The following is a 19,535-nucleotide window of genomic DNA, read 5'->3' as shown; positions in this document are numbered from 1 at the left end:
GAACTAGCTCTTGTAGACCAGGCTGGTTTCGAACTCAGAGATCCGCCTGCCTCTGCCTCCCGAGTGCTGGGATTAAAGGCGTGCGCCACCACCGCCCGGCTAGGATCTCCCTCTTAAACAACCACCAGAGCTTAATCATGGGATCCCACCCAAATGACTTATATATTACTAATTACCTCCCAAAGGCCTCATCCATCCAAACACCACAAGTTTTTACCTATTACATCCTGAGCTGTAGAGACAAACTATATTTCTGCTTTCTACCATGCAGTGTGTAACGTATGTAACGTATGTATCCCACTTGACTCTAACAGGCTTCAGACTGATGCACCAACGCCACCCATCTCTCATTTTTTCACTATAACAGTGAGCTGATAGATCATTTAGTCTGTTAGTTTTGGACATTGGAAGTAATGTCTCATAATTTATTCTCATCTTTATTTGTGAATTCTTTTTCCATGTTTAGAGTTAGCAGTGAAGCTAAGTTTCCAGAAGCGGAGCTACCAGGCTCTCTAGCTCTTAGCACAGCTGAAGCTCTGAAAGCTCTCCCAGCTGTTCCCCACAGGCTGTGTGCTCTCCTCCGTCAGTGTGGGGGGTGCCTTTCCTGTGGTACCTACAGCCGCTTGTGATTGCTGATTGACTGAAGGTACATTGAGAGTCTAGCTGCAGACACAGGCAAAGGAGAATGGGCTCATTGGATACAGAACCTTCTGTAGGCCTTATACTTTATACTCATTCTACTCAGAGCCCAAAAGAGACGGAAGACAATCGAGGAAGAGACAGGGGCAGATAGGCCCAGTCTGGTGTTAGTTTGTGAATGAGCGAGGGCACCTGTAAGACTTGAGATTATGGGGCCAGTGTTGTCTGGCTGTACTGACCACAGCTCCAGTGAAGAAGGTACTCTGGGCTGGAACCGGAGAATACTTCTCAAGCCTTAGACAGTGGACTTGGTGTGTCCATGGAACAAGGAAGTCACTGAAGGGTTGCAAGAGTACAGGGAAGGGCTTGTTTGGGACAGTCATTTAGAGTGAAACTAGGCACTTTGAAAATTTTAGAACATTGCTGCCCAGATGACCTGCCCTGCCCAAGACAAAGCTATACTAAGCTATGAGATTAAGTAGCTCAGAATATAGAGCTGCCCCAAGACTAATCTCTATAGACTTCTGTGTGCTAGGTTCTTTGAAGGACAGCTTTTTGTCTTATTCCCAAGGCCCAGCACCAAAGTAGTTCCCAGGTAGCAGCCAGTGCTCACAGGACCAGGCATTCTTTTTGGTTTTTTGAGACAGGGTTTCTCTGCGGCTTTGGAGCCTGTCCTGGAACTAGCTCTTGTAGACCAGGCTGGTCTGGAACTCACAGAGATCCACCTGCCTCTGCCTCCCGAGTGCTGGGATTAAAGGCGTGCGCCACCACCGCCCGGCAGGACCAGGCATTCTTGTAAGTAGTATATGTACAGTTAGACACAATGATGCTTCAGGAAATAGCAGACAATATACAGTGGTGGTCCCATAGAATACTGTCATGCTCAAGCAGTTCCACATTTCTTATATCATTAAGCCATGCACAACTGAATTTATGTAATCTCCAAAACAGCTTGTGACATAGGTGTAGATTGTGAGACCAAAGAACATAGTCAGCTGGCAGGACTGTTTTTATTAAGATAGTTTGGTCTCCAGAACACTCAGTTACAACCCCAGTAGATGTTGCTGTGGGCAGAGGGACCTATCACTTGCTTCTGGGAAACCTTGCTCTGAGTCCACCTGACCTTGGAGGAGAAAGTAATGTCTTTTTAAAACTTGTTGGCTAACTTAGTATAAGTTCTCCAATGCTGAAAACCATTTTCTCATTTGTAAAGAACAGGGAAATTATATAAGAGTTGTTGTGAGAGAAGAAGAAAGACTAAATAGAACCAAGACCATCAGGGTCCATTGGGAACATTCTATTTGGAATGGGTCCTGTGTAGTACAGAGAAGCTACAGTACAGAGAAGTACAGAGTGGGAATAAGGTGTAGAATTTGTGATCAGATTGGTAGCTGGACCCAGCAAGCTACCTTAGCTCCCTCTTCCAAAGTCTGCCCTTAGTCATTGTGACCTTGAACACATCGGTTTCCTTACCCGAGAAATAGTGTCTTTACAGGTGGCTCAGCTTCCTCCACATAAAGTATTTAGAAAACTTGGCACACATAGCTTCAGGGTCAGTTTGGTTTGGGTGCTGGCTCTGTACCCTCACCCACTGATCCAATGTCCATTCCTTGCCTTCCTTCTGTCTTCCAGGTCGATCCTTCGGGACCCACAGTCTCATCATGTCTCGGACAGGATGGCAGAGGGTACAGGTGGTGGCGATCTCCTGACAGCTGGACCTCCCACAATGTGAAGCTTTTGCTTGGGTTTCCCACGCTACCCTTTTGTTTTTCCTTTATTATAATAATAATTATTATTTTTTTAAACATTAAACCATTAAGACTTCTGAAGAGCAGAAGGCTACACTCTGGACAGGCACCTTTTTATTGTTTGGGTTTTTGTTTCGTTTTGTTTTTAAGAACATTGAATGTGGGCAAAGCTTATGCATATATTCACCGTTAGTCCGTTAATTTCTTAAGTTAGGAAGCAGTTTTGGTTTTCTCTTTCATGTTCTGTTTCTTTCGTTCACATCTCTCAGTTGCGCTCTAGCATCCCGCTTCCCAAAGAACTTCTTTCTGCCCGGAGTTTGGTGTCTCTCCTGCAAAGGGATACGAAGATCTAAGGAAGCAGGCTCTGAGTTACTTCCCTGCCAGCTGTGGGAGCTCTTGGACTCCTTGGGTGGGCTGGTCCTGGCCAGCCCTCAGGCCTCAGTCAGGATCAGAAATGAAGAACCTCTCAGAAGAGGAAGACCAGGGTTTGCCAGAAGCACTCTTTAAGAAGACCTGAAGCGTGGGTTTGGTTCTTTTTAAGTTCTTGGGAGCCCCAGGTCATGCCAGGACTCACTATAGTTGGAACTGCTTCCTTCTGTCCTTTCCAGCCGGGCTCTCTGAGGAAGAAGACCAAGAGTGATGACCCCATCACTTGGGGATAAAGACACCCCAGCTCACTTGCACAAGCCTATCTTCTGTTAGGACTGATGTGCCAACTCTCTGTTAGACTTGGTCTTCCTTGGCCTCTTGTCACTGCTATGAGGCCATTACTTTTTTACCTTCTGCCTCCTGGATTATCTTCCCAGTGTGCTGCAAGTCCAGCTTGTCACAGAGACTACCTGGCCCCAAGGTCCAGTTTTGACGATTGCAGATTACCCTCAAATGGCTGCTGCCATCATTTCCTCACAGAAAAAGGTGTGCCCCGTGTACCAGGATCCATGGTGTCTCTCACCACTGGGTGATACTGTCAAGCGCCATCTCTTACCCCCAGGGACTTCATGTTAAGTGATCAAACTCTTTGTAACTGTTGTCTGTTGAAAGAGAAAGGACCTGCCTTGACTAGGGAGGTATGAGGCAGATAGGGATGCCCATGTGGCTAGCAGAGGGCCCATATAGCAGCTAGCCGTCTTAAAGTCCCTGTGACTCTGCTGCCTCTGTTTGCATAGTCTTTCACTCTTAACTCCCTTGCAGTGTTCTTAGAGCCTCCCGAGGGAAGATACCCTTCTTCCAGCTCCTTCTTGATGGACCCCATCATTCTCTTGGGTGCACCTTTGGTTGCTCCAGTACTTTCTCAGATTTTTCACCCTGGCCACATGAGATGGGGTCTCTGGATCAGGAAAGAAGGTATCTGTGTGTTCATCTTGTTTATTCTTCCTAAGCTAGCATAGGATGGGTAGGGAAATGAGAGGCCAAGGGGAGCTTTTCTTTCAGCAGCTCTAGTGTGGGGAAGGCCAGAGCAACACTGAACCCTGCTTAGCTCTGTCCACTAACATTTTCCAGCCTTCTCAGGAAACTCAGCACCAAAGTTTCTTTCTCCTCTTGGCCAGAGGTCAGCTGCTGTTCCTGTGATTCGCAGCTGCAGACCCATGGGTACGCGGCTGCAGCTGGTAATGCAGGCGCTCACCTTGCTGCACTGTGGTAGCATCTTGTCTTCTTGAGTTGTTAAGCAGCCTCCTGAGCTTAATCAGAGTGGCACCTGGGAGGGGGCTGGGAACAGCAGCATCCCCTAATTGCAAAGTACATTCCATTTCTGTTCCACCCTCCTCTCTTCCCCTGGGTGCTGCTGTCTCTTTGTGCCTGAGCAGATGGGAAAAGCAGTCTCCGAGCTCAGTACCCCACTCTCCGTGCTATAGTCCTGCTGGGTTCCTGGTAAAGACTCAAGCCTAGCAAATCACTATTCTACCTACCTTTTTCTCTTCTCCGTCTCTTCGCTCTCTGCAATCAAGACTTTCTCACCATACTTTTCTTCGTGTCAAAGTAGCCCCATAGGTTGCAGGTGGGTAGCCTGGTGAGGGGTAGCCTGTTTCCCCACACCTTGTCTTCCATGACTCCCAGCTGGTTCTGGCCTGGTGATTGCACCTCTATCTCTGGCTCAGATGAGAGCCAGGTCTTGAGCCCCAAGTGCCTGTTCCTGTTTTCTTCCCTCCCTCTCCTGCAATCTGTGCTATCACCTGCCAGCCGGATAGATGGACACTGGCCCGGTGACATTTTTGCTGTGCAGTGGCCAGTGAGTCAGCCCCTGGTGGGTTCTATAGTCTTCTCTAAGCTCAGCTGCCTGTCCCTCTTGGGAATCAGCATCCCTCTCCTCTGTTATTTCCGCTCTGCCTCTATGTGGGTTGCAGGCCTGCCAGTAGCTCTGTGCAGCATCATCTCAGGTGCCTCCAGTTTGCTAGACCTGCCCACCTTCTAGATGTGTGCGGAACTTCAAACATTTGTCCTTTTCTTGGGTGTGAGGATTGCTGTTGGGAGACTGGCCTGGCCTGAGTTCTCTGCACTCAGAGCTCAGCTCCCTGTGACTGAAGGGAGTCATCAGGACAGATCATAGTGCCTTATTCCATTGTCCTCCCTGTCCAGACTCTGCCAGAAGCAGGTGGCTGTCTTCTCTGTGTTCATTTGTCACTGGTACTCATAATCTCCCACTTGTATATAGCCACAGGGGAAGGAAGACTCTGAGCCCCCACCCACCTCCTGTGGGCTGTAGCCAGACACACCTCCCCCTTGCCTCTGTGGCCCTCACAGCAGCTCTAGAGCAGGACCAAATGCTGCTGCCCACATATGCACACTGCCTTTGTTCCTCCTGTTCTTACCTCCAGCCAGGAAGACACTGACTGCACCATCCAAACTGGCTCCAGCTAACCCCTTCCTGGTCACAGGAGACTAAGGTTCAGGCTTTAGCCTCACCTAGCTCTAGCGCATTGGGGCAGGGAATAGGAACTCTGTTCCCACCTTGTAGGGTTTGCCCTTTGACTGCCTGAAGGATGGGATGTTTTAATGTTTACTTAAAGAAATACCCTGTTTACAGCTGGAGAAGAAGTGCACCCACACTAGGTGAAGATCTGACTCTGAGTAGGGCCTGGCCTCCTTTGTGGCACTGCCAGTGGGAACTCCAGTGGCAGTGAAGGCAGACAGACACCTGGAGTGAGCAGAGGCCCTTGACTCGCTTCCTAACCCCGTGGTGCTAAGACCACTCCCTTGCTTCCTCACCTTCTTGCCCCAATAGTTCCCACCTCCATCATTCCTTCCTCCAAGATTCTCAGCTCTTTAACATATCACTATTTTAGAAAAACAGTGTTTGCAGCAATAAGGTTATTGTTTTTGCGTGAATATTTTTCAAGAAGAGGAAAAGAGCATTGTGGGAATCTGTTTATGCTATTAGCTGTTTACTGCTTGAGAAGACAGCTTAAAAGGATGGATTAAGTGTGGGTTTTAGCCTTTAGCTATCTTTTGGAATCTTGGGAAGAGTGAGATTCTGACTGCTATCCTCCAAGGAGGGGGACGTTCCTACCCTGCCTTACTCCGGTGTCCTTCCCAACCCTGTTATCCCTCCCAACCCTGCTCACTGTGAGCTCTTTCCACCTTGTCTCTTGCTTGTATGCCCCTCCTTCCACATCTGGGGGCATAGTGGATCTTTGGGTTATCCCTCCCCTTGACTGGGTTCTTCCTCCCTGTCTGGCAGCTCCAGACAACTGCTGGAGTCTACCTCAGAATTGGCTGAGCTTGGTTCCTCAGCTCTCCAGGCCAGCAGACTGGAGGCTGAGGCCTCTGCCCTCCCTGATTTCTGAGCTCGTCATACAGCCTTCAGGTCTGCAGAGGTCTGGAGCCTTGTCTGGAAACATGCTCTGGGAGGGGAGCCCTGCAGCAGGGACTCTATAGCAGTGGCTGATGTCAGCATCCACAGCCATCACCGAGGGACAAGCCTACTGCCATTGGTTGCCTAGGGGCCCCCAGGATTAGGGAGAGTACCAGAAGGAGTGAGCCATTTTTTGTTTTTTAAATTCAGATGAGATCATAGGAAGAAAGAAACCTACTTAAGGGGATATTTTTCAAAAAAAAAAAAAAAATTACATCCCGTCGGCTGCCTGCCATCAAACCCGGAGGATATTTCAGTTATTCATGTGGACCAGACTTGGTTTTGAGGTTGAAAGCCAGGCACAAGGTCAGTTTCAAATACTAATTTTCCCTTTCTTTCTTTCTTTTTTCTTTTTCTTTTCTTTTTTTTTGCACAGAAGCTGGTAATATAGGACCTATGTGTGAACAACTTTATATGGACATTTTTTGTACTTGGCTTACTTGGGTTGGTATGATACATTATATTTAAGTTCTTTGAACACTGTGGATCCCCCTAATGTGTATGAATGACTGAAGCTTTGTAAATTAAGGGACGTTTGTGTGAATAAAGTTATTTGATGGGATCAAAAAGCCATATACTACTTGCAAATGAGTGTTTTGTGATTTTGTTGCTACCGGTTTGGACAGCATTGTTATTGGGGTTAGGGTTAGAGCCTGGGTCCTGTGACACCTAGGACAAGCCAGACTTACTGACCTGCCCTCAACAGACCAATTAATAATGAAAACTTGCCAGCTGGGACAAATAGCAGCCTTGATGCACCGCCGTCTTTCCTGAAGAGTCAGCTTTGGGATTCTAGTAGAGTCTGGAAAGCTGAGCTTTAGCTTTCTTGGCACTGTGCAGAGCCTGTCTAGTAAAGGTTAGTGTTTGACATACAGCCTACCATCGTGGGTTTTTCCCCAGGAGATCTGCGAATCCTGGAAGGAACAACAAAAACAAAAGGAAAGAATTAGGACCCTGGAATAGTGTTAGAGGGAAAGATCTCTGATACAAACTTGGACTGTAAACTCCATCCAGACCTTGGATGTAGGGACAAAGCAAAGGGTTCTTTTGTCCTTGACACTTGAAGAGGGTAACCCACAAGTTTAGGGGTAATGTTTGTGTTTCTGTGTGCTTGTGTTAAGATTTCATTTTTATTTTATGGGTATGAGTGTTAAGATTCTTTTTTAAGAGGCACGCACCGCCAGACCTGGCTTTTGTCAAACTTTCAAAGAGGTTCTACCATTTGTAAATTTCAATAAATGCATTTTCCCATCCCCTTGTCGTTGGTTGGGTAGGCATGACGTGTTGACACCTACTCCATTGTCCAGTGGCAGGGAGGGAGAGTGGTCAACAGTCTTTAGATTATGACTCACTGACCTAGGAAGTAGGTGCACAGCCCACACCCAGGATTAAAGGGCCGCAGATCAGCCTGCTGTTATTAGCCCTTTAACCTCGGGGCGCTTCTCCAACTCCACTTTCTCACCCACAGAGTAGGAAGTAACCACATAACAGCGTGATGAAAGGGACCAAGAGAAGCCTTTTTTACAGGAGGAACGTGATGATGCCCTTTCTCTCCCATGGGTATTCTCTCCCACTCTTGTGCGACACTGGAGTTAGGGCAGTATTTAAAAGGGAAAGCGTTGTGACATGTGCTTGGGCATGGCTAACATGAAGCATGACACCTGTAACACAGTAGTAAAGCACTGGCTCCAGGATTAGCGGAGGTAATTTAGGTCTAAATTATCCCAAAAGGGATAGATCTAAAACACCCAATGTCTTAGTTACTTGGCACTTCGATAAAATACCCAAACAGAAGCAACTTAACACCTTTCATCCCAGCACCAGGAAGACAGGCAGCTGGATCTCTGAGTTTGATCTAGCCTGATCTGCCTAACAGTTCCAGGGTAGCCAGGGCTACATGGGGGAGGGGGTGGGCACAACCGAAGGGGGTATGGCTGTTCTGGTGGAAAGTCAAGCTGCGAGAGCTTCAAGCAGCTGTCAACATCTACAAAGCGAGGTGGTGGGGGCAATGGATGTATTCATGCATTGTTTTTTCCACTTAGAGAGTCCAGGATCACTAGTCCACAGGGGTGCCCAGACTCCCATCTTAGTTGATTCTGGAGTCTGGCAAGTCTGTACTGTCCCATCTCTACCCCTTGCCAACTTAACACAACAGCTCACTGTAAAATGCATTCGGTTCCATTTGAAAAGTCTCCATAGTTTTTTAAAAATCTTTTGTGATTGTGTGTTTGCACACTTGTGGGTACACACACATGTGCATATGCCTGTCAGGGTACACATAGAGCAGGTAAAGACCTACTAAGCTACTTCATGACCCCCCTCCACACAATCTTTTAACAATGTCAATGCTTTAAAAGTCTAAAGTCTTGGGGGCTGGAGAGATGGCTCAGAGGTTAAGAGCATTGCCTGCTCTTCCAAAGGTCCTGAGTTCAATTCCCAGCAACCACATGGTGGCTCACAACCATCTGTAATGGGGTCTGGTGCCCTCTTCTGGCCTGCAGGCATACACACAGACAGAATATTGTGTACAGAATAAATAAATTTTTAAAAAAAAAAAGTCTAAAGTCTTAACTGCCCAATTTAGAATGACATAGAATAAATATTCTTTCTTCCATAAGGGAAGAATCTGGGCATAACAAGGAATAGTCTGTCAAAGCAAGACCTAAACCCAGCCCAGCAAATACCAATTTTGCAGCTTTCTGCCTCGTGTCCTAGGCTGGAATGACATTGGCTGATCTCCAAAGATACAGTAGCCACACCCCTTCAGCTCTGGCCTCTCCAATTGATCCCAATTCATTCTTGCAGCTTGCCTTGGCTGACATCCCACAATCCTGACATCTCCAATATCCTGGGGTGTGTGTGTGTGGGGGGGGTCTTCATTGCTTTGCCTAAATAATTGCAAACAAATGTCCATTGACCTCTTCACAGGGATTCTGTCTGACCCTATTGGAGATTACCTGGCCTCAGCTGCTCTCAGTGAAAAACCCTTCAGTCTTGGGTTTTTCATGCCTTCAAAACCAGTTGGACAGTAATGCCAACAGCCTTGTTTGGAGCTCGGATGGGGACATCTGTACTGTGGTTCCAGTGCAGCAGAGGTTTCTGTTAATGGCTCTTCTCTCCAACAGCTACACCATTCTGCTGCCCACATATTCTCTGCTCGAAACTTGAAGCTTGCTCACACACCTATCCTCTGCCAAACGAATGAGTACATATAGTCTTTACATTGCACTTCATTCAGCTTCTTAGGATATGGACAAAATGAAGCCAGACTCTTTGACTAAAATATCACATGAAAGACCCCCTAGCCCCGCTCCAAATAAAGTCCTTTGTTCCCCTCAGAACTCATGTGATGGGCCTGCACTGTGATTCTCGGGATTTTGGTCTTCTAGGCTCCCATCAGAACAGTCCGTTTTGCTTTTAGTACTCGGGGGTTTTCTAGTCCAAAGGCTCCAATTCTTCCACATTTGTCCCATAAAACAGTTTCAAAGGCCTGAGAACCACCGAATCAGGTTTCCCGCAGCATTGGCACTGGGTACCAATTTGTGTCTTAGTTTCTTTCTATTGCTGTGATAGAATACCTTAAGAAAAGAAACGTAAAGAAGGAAGCTCACAGTTAGAGCAGGAAGTCAGGGTGGCCAGAGAGTGAGGCAGACGATCACATCCCGTCCACAGCCAGGGGGAGGGACAGTGACTGCATGCACGCTGGTGCTCAGCCATGTTTCTCCTGCTCAGAGAGCAGCCCCACCCACCACTAAACCGGACCTTCCTACATCTACCAACATAAAATAATCCCTTAATCTGCCAAGTTAACACCAGTAGCCATCACACCCAACTAAGTCATGCTCACGTCAGTGCAAGGAGTCACCCAGCACCTCACTAATCCTGCTCCTGCCCCAGTTCTGTCTTCTGGTCAGCTTCAGCCTCTGGCTGCCTGCTCACTGCTGCCCAGAGGATGAATCTGGGAGAATACAGGCATATTGGTGCGGCAGGCTGGGTCAGAGGGAGACAGAAATGAGGCTCTGGGACATCTCTGGGCATGGAGGAGACAGGGCTCTGAGTGACTGCTCTGCCCATTCTACTGTCTAATCCCGCTTCAGACCCTGCTGAGCCTGCAGTCTCAACGGCTCAGGTCTCCCTTCCTGTCTTCCATCTTAGAGCCGTGCACCATCTCCATGCCTGAAGTTCCAGAGTTCCTATGTCATCGAGAGCATCTTGGTCCGTATCCACACAACTTCCTTCTAAGTCAACAGAGCAGGCCATACAGTAGCTCGTATTTTCTTCTGTTTACGTCTCCAGCCTTGCCACCCAGCATCCTCTGTCTCTGCTCCCAAATCATCTTCTTTCCTGCTGTCCCTAAGCACAGAGAACATTTCTACCCTGAACCTTTACACTGCTGTTCCCTCCACCTGGAATACATTGGTAGTCCTGCTTCATCCAGGAGGTCTGTTCATGTCACCTAAGACCTGTCCTGGCTATTTAAAGAAACATGGCCCCACCATCATTGACTCTTTAACATGCTTCATTTTTTTTCTTAATGTTAGGAATATTTCCTAACGCAGGCTCTCCGCTGACGCAAATTCTCAATCAAACCAAATCAAAACAAGCCAAATTAAGAAATATCCAGGTTTAATGGGAGTCCTGCGCTCTCCGGTGGCCCCAAGGGGAACCAGGAGGCCGTGAACGCGACCACCAGGAGGAAGGAAAAGGGACCACGTGTTCCTCTTTTGGGAGTTCATTTAAATACTCTGGGAGTGGCATCCTGGGATTTGGAGTCCAGACCGATACAAACTCTCAGGCCTGGAGGCTGGAATAGATGCGAGGGGCTGGGGTCTACCCTCCCAACTTAACACTTAAAATATATCAATACCACAGTTTACAACATAATGTACATATCTATAATTTATACACAAATGTATAGAAGGCATCAAGATATAAATATGCATATGTGGAGCCCAGTCCCAACTGATGCGTCTACAACACAGCTTTTTGAGCCTAAGACTCAGGAGTCACTGTGGAAGAGAGCCAGAGAACAGGGAGTTTGCTGTAATAGTGTGTCTTGAAGCGCTATACCCATACAGCCTCACCAACATGGTTGCCTGAACAGGAGCAGAACAAGGACAATGGCAGACACGCCATCACTGATGCAAGAAGGCTTATGGGACTTCAGCCCTACACAACAGACAATAAGGCATGCTGAGTGACGTGAACACTATTGGCTCAGGACACCCCAAGACCGAGTTCTCAGCACAAAGATTTATTTACCACAGAGGGTAGGGGAATAAGAGACAAAGACAAGAGATAGAGGATGAGGGAGAAGGGGGAGGGAATAAGAAAGAGAGGGTAAAGGTGTTTGCCCTGGAGGTGGGGAGACAGAGGACTGTCTCTGGCTAGAGGGGAGACAGATGTGGCACATAGACAATGTGGCAGTTTATATAGTTAAAAGGGGAAACCCTGCGTTAGGATGAGGTATTTATTTATTTATGTGTTCTATTTATTTATCTATTTATTTATTTTGTTTTTTGAGACAGGGTTTTGCTGTAGTTTTGGAGCCTGTCCTGGAACTAGCTCTTGTAGACCAGGCTGAGCCTTGAAGTCACAGAGATCCACCTGCCTCTGCCTCCTGAGTGTTGGGATTAAAGGCATACGCCACCAACTCCCAGCTGAGGTGTTTAATTTTAATTGGGCATGTTAATTAGGTGAGCCAAAGTGGGCTTTTGAAGCCTGGTCTTCACTCCTTTCGTAGTTGGACCTTGTTAGTCAGCCTCAGGAGGAGGAAGAGACCAAATAAGGGAATAGCCTTGGTGGCTAGCTTTAGGGGTGTAATCTAATGGTTTTCAGGAAGGCAGAGGGGATGGGAGAGAAGGGCAAGGCCTGCCAGAGCCATGTTTGCTTTGCTCCAGCTGCTAGAGTCCCTTCACTGAGAGTGAGAGGAATAGACTTCCTTAGGAAAGAGCATACCAACCGATTATCTAATTATATACGTATAAGTAACTTTATACAGACTGAGCAAGCTGTATTTGTGAATTCAAGAATTTATATGTACACATGCATACATATATACATGTATGTGTATGCATGTAATGACATGTATGGAAAAAGACCATTTGAAAGAAAGCAAGGGGAGGTTTCTGGGAGGGTTTGAAGGATGGAAATGGAATGTCCTTAGTGCCTGGTAAGGCACATAGACAGCAGTAAGTGTTAAGTAGGTGAAAGAGAGAGATACTGTGTAATCAGTCTACTTATTTTTCCCCAATCTCAAGGAGATAACTTGCTTGGGAGCCAGCAGAGCAGACTGTGGCAGTGGGACAGGACCCCAGAGCCTGTGAGCCCTCACCCATTCTCTGCCTGGCTTCATTCCAGCCAGCCCCCGAGACGTGGGAATGAAGCTTCTCAAGGATATCACCAGATGTAAATAGTGATACTGCAGTTTAATTTCTGACATCTGGATCGAGATCAGCAAACTTGTCAGAGGCCAAACAATAACTATTTTAGGCTTTGTTGGCCATAGGGTCCCTTGACGTTTTTCAGCTCTACTGCTGTGATGTACAACTGCCATTAAGAATATGTGCACACCTGGTCTCCAAGAGCTAGTTCCAAGACAGGCTCCAAAGCTACAGAGAAACCCTGTCTCGAAAAACCAAAAAACAAACAACAAAACAACAAAAAGAATTATGTACACAAATGAGTGGCCCGAGTACCAGCAGAACTTTAGTTTTGAACACTGAAATGTGAATTTCATATTCTCTCTAGAGTGTTAGTTACTCTTACTTCAGCTGCTTAGAACCATACACCTACCAGGCATGGTGGTGCACGCCTTTAATCCCAACACTCGGGAGGCAGAGCCAGGTGCATCTCTGTGACTCTGATACCAGAGCCTGGTCTACATAGTAAGTTCCAGGCCAGCCAAGGCTATGTAAGTGAGAACTGGTCTAAATAAATAAATGTTATAAATAAATATATATACAGATTAAACCACGCGCCAGATGGTCCAGGGCTTGCTTTTGTGAGTGGAGTCAGTGAGCTACCTAATGGCTTATCATGAGATGGGGCCAGGGCCGTGACTCATCCATGTGTCACGTTCACAGGAATGAGGATGGTGCCTGTGCCTGTTGAAAGTGGGGAGGGTGACCCAGACCCTGAGATCTGCTTCATGCCCACCTGGCTCCTTGGTACAGCTCTGAGTAAGGACAAGGGAAGTAGGTGGCAGCCACTGTACTAGCTTCATTCTGTGTGTGGTCAGTACCATGGCAAAAGAACAACTTGAGGGAGGAAAGGGTTTGTCTTGTTAGATTTCTAGGTTCATCACTGAGAGATCCGGGCAGGAAGTTGAAATAGAGTCCATGGGGAACCCTGCCTGCACGCTTGCTCCGTCTCCTACTTAGCTGGCTTTCTTATACAACCTAGGAACATCTGCCCAGGGAATGCTTCTGCTTACAGTGGCTTAGGCCCTCTTATATTAACTATCAAGACAATTCTCCACATGGGAGATTCAGTAATAATAATAATTCAAGACATGCCCAAAGGCTAATCTGATTTTAGCAGTCTCTCCAAAGAGATTCTCTTCTCAGATGATTCTAAGCTGTACCAAGTTGACAAAGCTGAAGCTGGTGTTTTTTTTTTTTTTTCTCTTTATTCATTTGGGGGTCCTACTACCCAGCTTCCAAATAAACACACAGAGGCTTATTGGTACTTATGAATGCCCTACCTTTGCTTGGCTTGTTTCTAGCCAGCTTTTCTTAACTTAAATGATCCCATCTGTCTTTTGCGTCTGAGCTTTTCATCTCTCTCTATTTCTGTTTACCTTTCTTCACTTCTTACTCCGTGACTTGCTGTGTAGCTGGGTGGCTGCCCCTTCTCTATGTTCTCATGCTCACTTCCATTTGGTTAATCCTTCCTGTCCCCCCATTTCCCATCCCCTTCATGCCAGTACCTGCTTGAACCTTTCTGCCTCATCTCTGCTTTCATCCTGCCTATAATCCCCCACCCATTGACCTAAGATTTTCTGACTTCTACGTGCGCTCCACACTAAAACGCAAGTCTTGAAGCTAGCACCACATGAAAGAGGACATGCAACGTTTCTCTTTTAGGACCTGGGTAGCATCACCAAGTAAAAAAATTTCCCAGTTCCATCCATTTACTTGCGTATTTCATTATTTCATTTCTCAAAAGCTGAGTAATCGTCCATCACGCATATGTGCCCTATTTTCAGATTCTGTTTGTCATTGATTAGCATCTAGGCTGGTTTTATTTGCTAACTGTCGTGAGTAGAATGGCAATGAGCATGAACATGCAAGCAGTGCTATAGTCAAGACAGAAGGTTCTTTGGGTCTATACCCAGGAGTGCTATAGCTGGGTCGTGTGCTGATTTTCCAGGCTGGCTTCCAGAACGCCTTTACGAGTTTAGACTCTGTTTACAATGTCTAAAGTTTCCCCACCCCCACATCCATGCATTTGTTGTCGTTTGTACTCCTGATGGTGGCCATTCTGACTGAGGTGTGATAGAATCTTTTTTTTTTTTCCTTTTTTTTTTTTTTTTTGGTTTTTCGAGACAGGGTTTCTCTGCAGCTTTTTTAGAGCCTGTCCTGGAACTAGCTCTTGTAGACCAGGCTGGCCTCGAACTCACAGAGATTCGCCTGCCTCTGCCTCCCGAGTGCTGGGATTAAAGGCGTGCGCCACCACCGCCCGGCGGTGTGATAGAATCTTAACATCATTTTAATCTGCATTTGCCTGATGGCTACGGACATTGAACGCTCATTAAAGAATTTCCTAGCCATTGTAATTTTTTCTTTTAAGAATTTTCTGTTCACTTTTGTAGTTCAGTTTTTAAATTAAGTAGGTTGTTTTCTCAGTGTGTAGTTTTGTGAGTGCTTTGTGTGTTCTGGGTGCTAATCCTGTGTTACATGCATATATGGCAAAGATTTTCTCCCTCTCCACAGGCTGCCTCTGCACTTGATTGGCAATGTTCTTTGCTGTACGGGGCTTTTTGCTTCATGGAACCTCATTTGTTAATTGTTGATCTTATTTCCTGAGGTGTCAGAGTTCTGTTTAGAAAGTCCTTCCCTGTGCCTAGAATTGAAGTTGCTTTTTATCAGGTCAGGGTATCGGCCCTTAGGTTGAGGTCCTTCATTGAGTTGGAGTTGAGTCTTGTGTAGGGTGAGAGGTAAGGATCTAGCTTCACTTTTCTGAATGTTGACATGCAGGTCCCCCAGCACCACGACTCAGGCAACTTAAGGAAAAAAATTTATTTTGGCTGATGGTTCCAGAGGGGCAGAGTCCTCAGTGGTGGAGGCAGCCCGGTGGCAGCCAGCTCTAGGGAGAAGCTAAGAGATCAACATCTCAACAGCCTCAATGAAACAGAGCAAGTGAGCTGGAAGTGGGGCACGGCTGTAACCCCTCAAAGCCTGGCTCCAGGAACATGCTTTCTTCAGCGAGGCTGCACCGCCTTCTGGAACCACCCCCAAACAGCACCACCAGCTGGGGCCACATGTTCAAATACACGAGCTTATGTGTGGCACTTCTCATTCAAACCACACCTTTATTCCATGAAATTTGAAAATCTAAAACAAATGTACAATTCACTACGTACATACAACATACCAAAATTAAACCAAGATAAACAGATCCACAGCCAGCAATGAGAGTGAAGCAGTAATAGCCTCAAAAACAAACAAACAAAACAGTAGGAGCAGATGGGGAGTCGCGGCAGAACTCCACCAGAACTTCACAGAAGAGCTAACACCAGCAGTACTCTAATTGGTCCATGGCATGAAAAAGGAAGGCAGACTTCCAGACTTTTTTTTTTTTTTTTTTTTTTTAATGAAACCAGTATTACTCTGGGTAACAAAGGAAAACTGACAAAGGTAAAAAAAACAAAGGAAGGAAAAATTACATCAATCTTCCTGATCAACATAACAGAAACTCTCAGTAAAATACTGGCAAACCTAGTTTATATTCATACAAAAAAGTTCACCTACCATCATTTAGCTTCCCAGAGATTTAGGGAAGGGTCTACATGCATAAGGCCACAAATGTTAGCCATCATATTCATGGATTAAAAGGCAGGAAAACATGATCATCTCATGAGATGCAAAAGAAAGTCTGTGACATTGGTCGCTGACAAAATCCAATTCCATGAAAAAGTCGTGGGTCCAGTTCCATGAAAAAGTGGTGGTGCACGCCTTTAATCCCATCACTCGGGAGGCAGAGGCAGGTGGTTCTCTGCAGCCTGGTCTACAAGAACTAGTTCCAGGACAGGCACCAAAGCTACAGTCTTGAAACCCCCTCCCCCTGCCAAAAAAATTATGGGAAAGCTAGGGATGAAGGGATTATGAACTAAACATAGAAAGGCTACGTACACATCATGCTAAACAGGAGAAAACCCAAAGCTTTCTCACTAAGGTCAAGGCTCCCATTCTCTCCAATATAGTATTTAAAGTCTTAGCTAGATGCGAAAAGGATACATAATATGTGCTCAGTCTTGAAGAAAGTTATAGATGCTACTGAGAAGAATGCTCTTTAGCATTTGGGTAGCATGTTCTGGAGATGTCTGCTACGTTCATATGAACTGTGGTTTCTTTTCTGCCAATGTTCTGTTTAGTTTTTGTCCAAATGACCTGTCTATTGGTAACAGTGTGGTATTAAATTTGCTGACTATCACTGCGTTGGGGTTAATCTGTGTTTTTACACCTTGTAGTATTTCTTTTATGAAATTGGGTGCACATGTGTTTGGTGTGTATATGTTTAGAACTATAATATCCTCTTAGTGCCTGCTCCTTCTGTGAGTATGAAATGCCCTGCTTTTCCCTCTTCTGACTAGTTTTGGTTTGGGAGCTATTTTGTCAGATATTAGAATAGCTACACCTGCTTGTTTTGTAGTTTTGTTTACTTGGGATATTTTCCCAACTTTTTACCCTAAGGTGGTGCCTACCACTGATGGGGAGCTGTGTTTCTGGGAGGCATCAAAAAGGTGGATTGTGTTCTCTTTTTAAAGTTTAATTTGATTAAATGTTCCCTGTGAAGCATGTTCATGACTGGTCCCCAAAGAGGCCAGAACGGGGTGTCCTGTCCCTAGGCACTGAAGGTACAGATGGTTATGAGCCACTGTGTGGGTACTGGGAATCAAATTCAGGTTCTCTGGAAGAACAGCTAGGACTCCTAACTGCTGAACCATCTTTCAGCCATGATTGTGTTTTCTAATTTAATCTACTAGGCTATCTTTTTATTGGGGGCTTAAAATCATTAATACTCAGGGTTATTATTGAACTGTGTATTAATTCCTGTCATTTTCTTGATTTTGTGGGTTTTTTTAGACCTCTTTTTGTCCACTGTCCTGGTATTGTTTATTTACTTCCTATGATCTCTTGGGTGTGTATATCCTTCTCTACAAAGTGAAGTGTTCCTTCCAGCATCCTCTGTGGAGCTGGTTTGGTGATCATAAGTTCATTTATTCTGTTTTTTATCATGGAATTCTTTTATTTCTCCTTCAGTTTTGCTGGATAGTTATGCTGTGTTGAATATTCTGGGTTACAGTTATGGTCTTTCAAAACTTAGAATATAGCTTTCCAGGCATGCACTGACTTTAGGTTTCTTAAAATTATCAGATGTTGTTCCAGTAGGCCTGCTTTATAGTCAACCTGCAACCTTACTCTGTGTCTCTGATGTTCTGACTGTGTCATGGGAGTTTCTTTTGTAACTCTTGACTAGTTGATGTTCTATGTCATGGTGAGTTTGTTTACTCCTGTCCAGCTGATGTTCTGTGAGCTTCTCGGACCTGGATGGCCATCTCTTTCTCCAGATGAAAAATTTTTCTAAGAAATTTTTCTTCTATGATTTTATTGAAAATATATTGTGAGCATTTAGTGTAGTATTATTCTGTTGCTTCTATGCCCATAATTCGAAGATTTAGTCTTTATAATGGTGTCCCAGAGCTCTTCTATATTCCGTTCATATTTTAAAGAATTTATCATTGACCTTTATTGTATGATCCAAGTCCTCTACCTTGTCTTCCAGCTCTGAATCTGCTTTCCATGTGGTCCATTCTGTCGGTGGAGCTTTCCGCTGCGTTTTTAATTTGAATTATTGAATTTTCATTTCTAGTATCCTTTCAGTTTGGCTTTTCTTCAGTTATTCTCTTTGTTGAATTCTGTTTTCATTTCTTGTGTTAACTTCCTTATTTCATTTATCTTTTTTCTTACTGGAGTGTACTCATGTTGTCTTCTTTGAACTGTTTGGATAGAGTTAAAATCATTCTTTGAATTCTCTGTCTGGATGTTCTTCCCAGTCATTCTCACTGGGGTCCATTATTACGGGATTAGTAATTTCTGGAGGAGAAGTATTGTCTTGGATTTTTGCGTTGTTTTGTTTCTGCACTGGAACTTGCACATCTGGACGTGGTTGAGTGGCAGGGCTGCCCAGAGACTGAGTGTCTGTGATCGCTTACCTGCGGGTTCTGGGAGTGAGTAGGTGTCGGAAGTCTCGGGCCTGGGAACACCTTACCTGTTGGTGCTGGGAGTGGAACGTAGACGTGTAGGTCGATTTTTCTGGGCCTCCCTGGAGCTTGGGAGAAAGACATCTGGGCGAAGTGCTCATGGTCCAGGGACCCCTTCCTTCTGTGTCCTAGTTTTGTTTCCTTCCTTCCTTCCTTCCTTCCTTCCTTCCTTCCTTCCTTCCTTCCTTCCTTCCTTCCTTCCTTCCTTTTGGTTTTTCAAGACAGGCTTCTTCTGTGTAGCTTTGAAGCCTGTCCTGGAACTCACTATGTAGACCAGGCTGGCCTCGAACTCACAGAGATTCGCCTTCCTCTGCCTCCTGAGTGCTGGGATTAAAGGCGTGCGCCACCACTGCCTGGTTTGTTTTGTTTAATAGGCACCCTGTAAGACGCTCTTCAAATAAAAGGTTCTAAGTTCAAATAATGTTAAAGAATACTGTTGTTTTCATTTCTTTCTTGGAACTTCCCCTGTGCAGCTTCAAGGTTCTGAGGAGTTCTGCACTAAGTGGATTGTTAATTCAAAATTACTAATCCCATAATATCCCACTAAGTGCAGGACTTCTTCAGGCTTCTCAGACCACTGCTCACACATTGAACACCACCTGCTAAATCTCCTCACACTAATTTTGTGAGAGAATCAGTTTAGAGTCCGTGTTGGGAGACGCTGAAACACATCTCAGCACCTCTAAGACCCTAATGTCCTTCCAGGGGACGTCAGCTGCCCCACCCCATCTCCCCTGAGACTGTGATGATATCCCTCTTATGAAACCTCCAGTCATTTCCTCTACTTGGTCGTCTGGTCCCCTCAGGGCAG

General features: G+C 45.7%; 1 protein-coding gene across 2 annotated transcripts in view; it reads left to right on the top strand.

Moving 5' to 3' along the window:
* Stk35 (serine/threonine kinase 35) overlaps positions 1-6,820 on the top strand; it is a 33,378-nt gene extending 26,558 nt beyond the window's left edge. For both annotated transcript variants that reach the window (XM_038330508.2, XM_038330509.2), the window contains one exon: positions 2,272-6,820. Coding sequence is in view for 1 of the 2 variants with exons in the window: in XM_038330509.2 (XP_038186437.1) it covers positions 2,272-2,348 (77 nt within the window). In the remaining variant the exon portion in view is untranslated. The remainder of the gene's footprint in view (positions 1-2,271) is intronic.
* The last annotated feature ends 12,715 nt before the right edge of the window (positions 6,821-19,535 follow it).

This window comes from Arvicola amphibius, chromosome 5 (assembly GCF_903992535.2).
Source record: "Arvicola amphibius chromosome 5, mArvAmp1.2, whole genome shotgun sequence".
Lineage (NCBI taxonomy): Eukaryota > Metazoa > Chordata > Mammalia > Rodentia > Cricetidae > Arvicola > Arvicola amphibius.
Note: the sequence above shows the minus strand (reverse complement) of the source record. Positions and strands in the feature narration are given on the sequence as shown.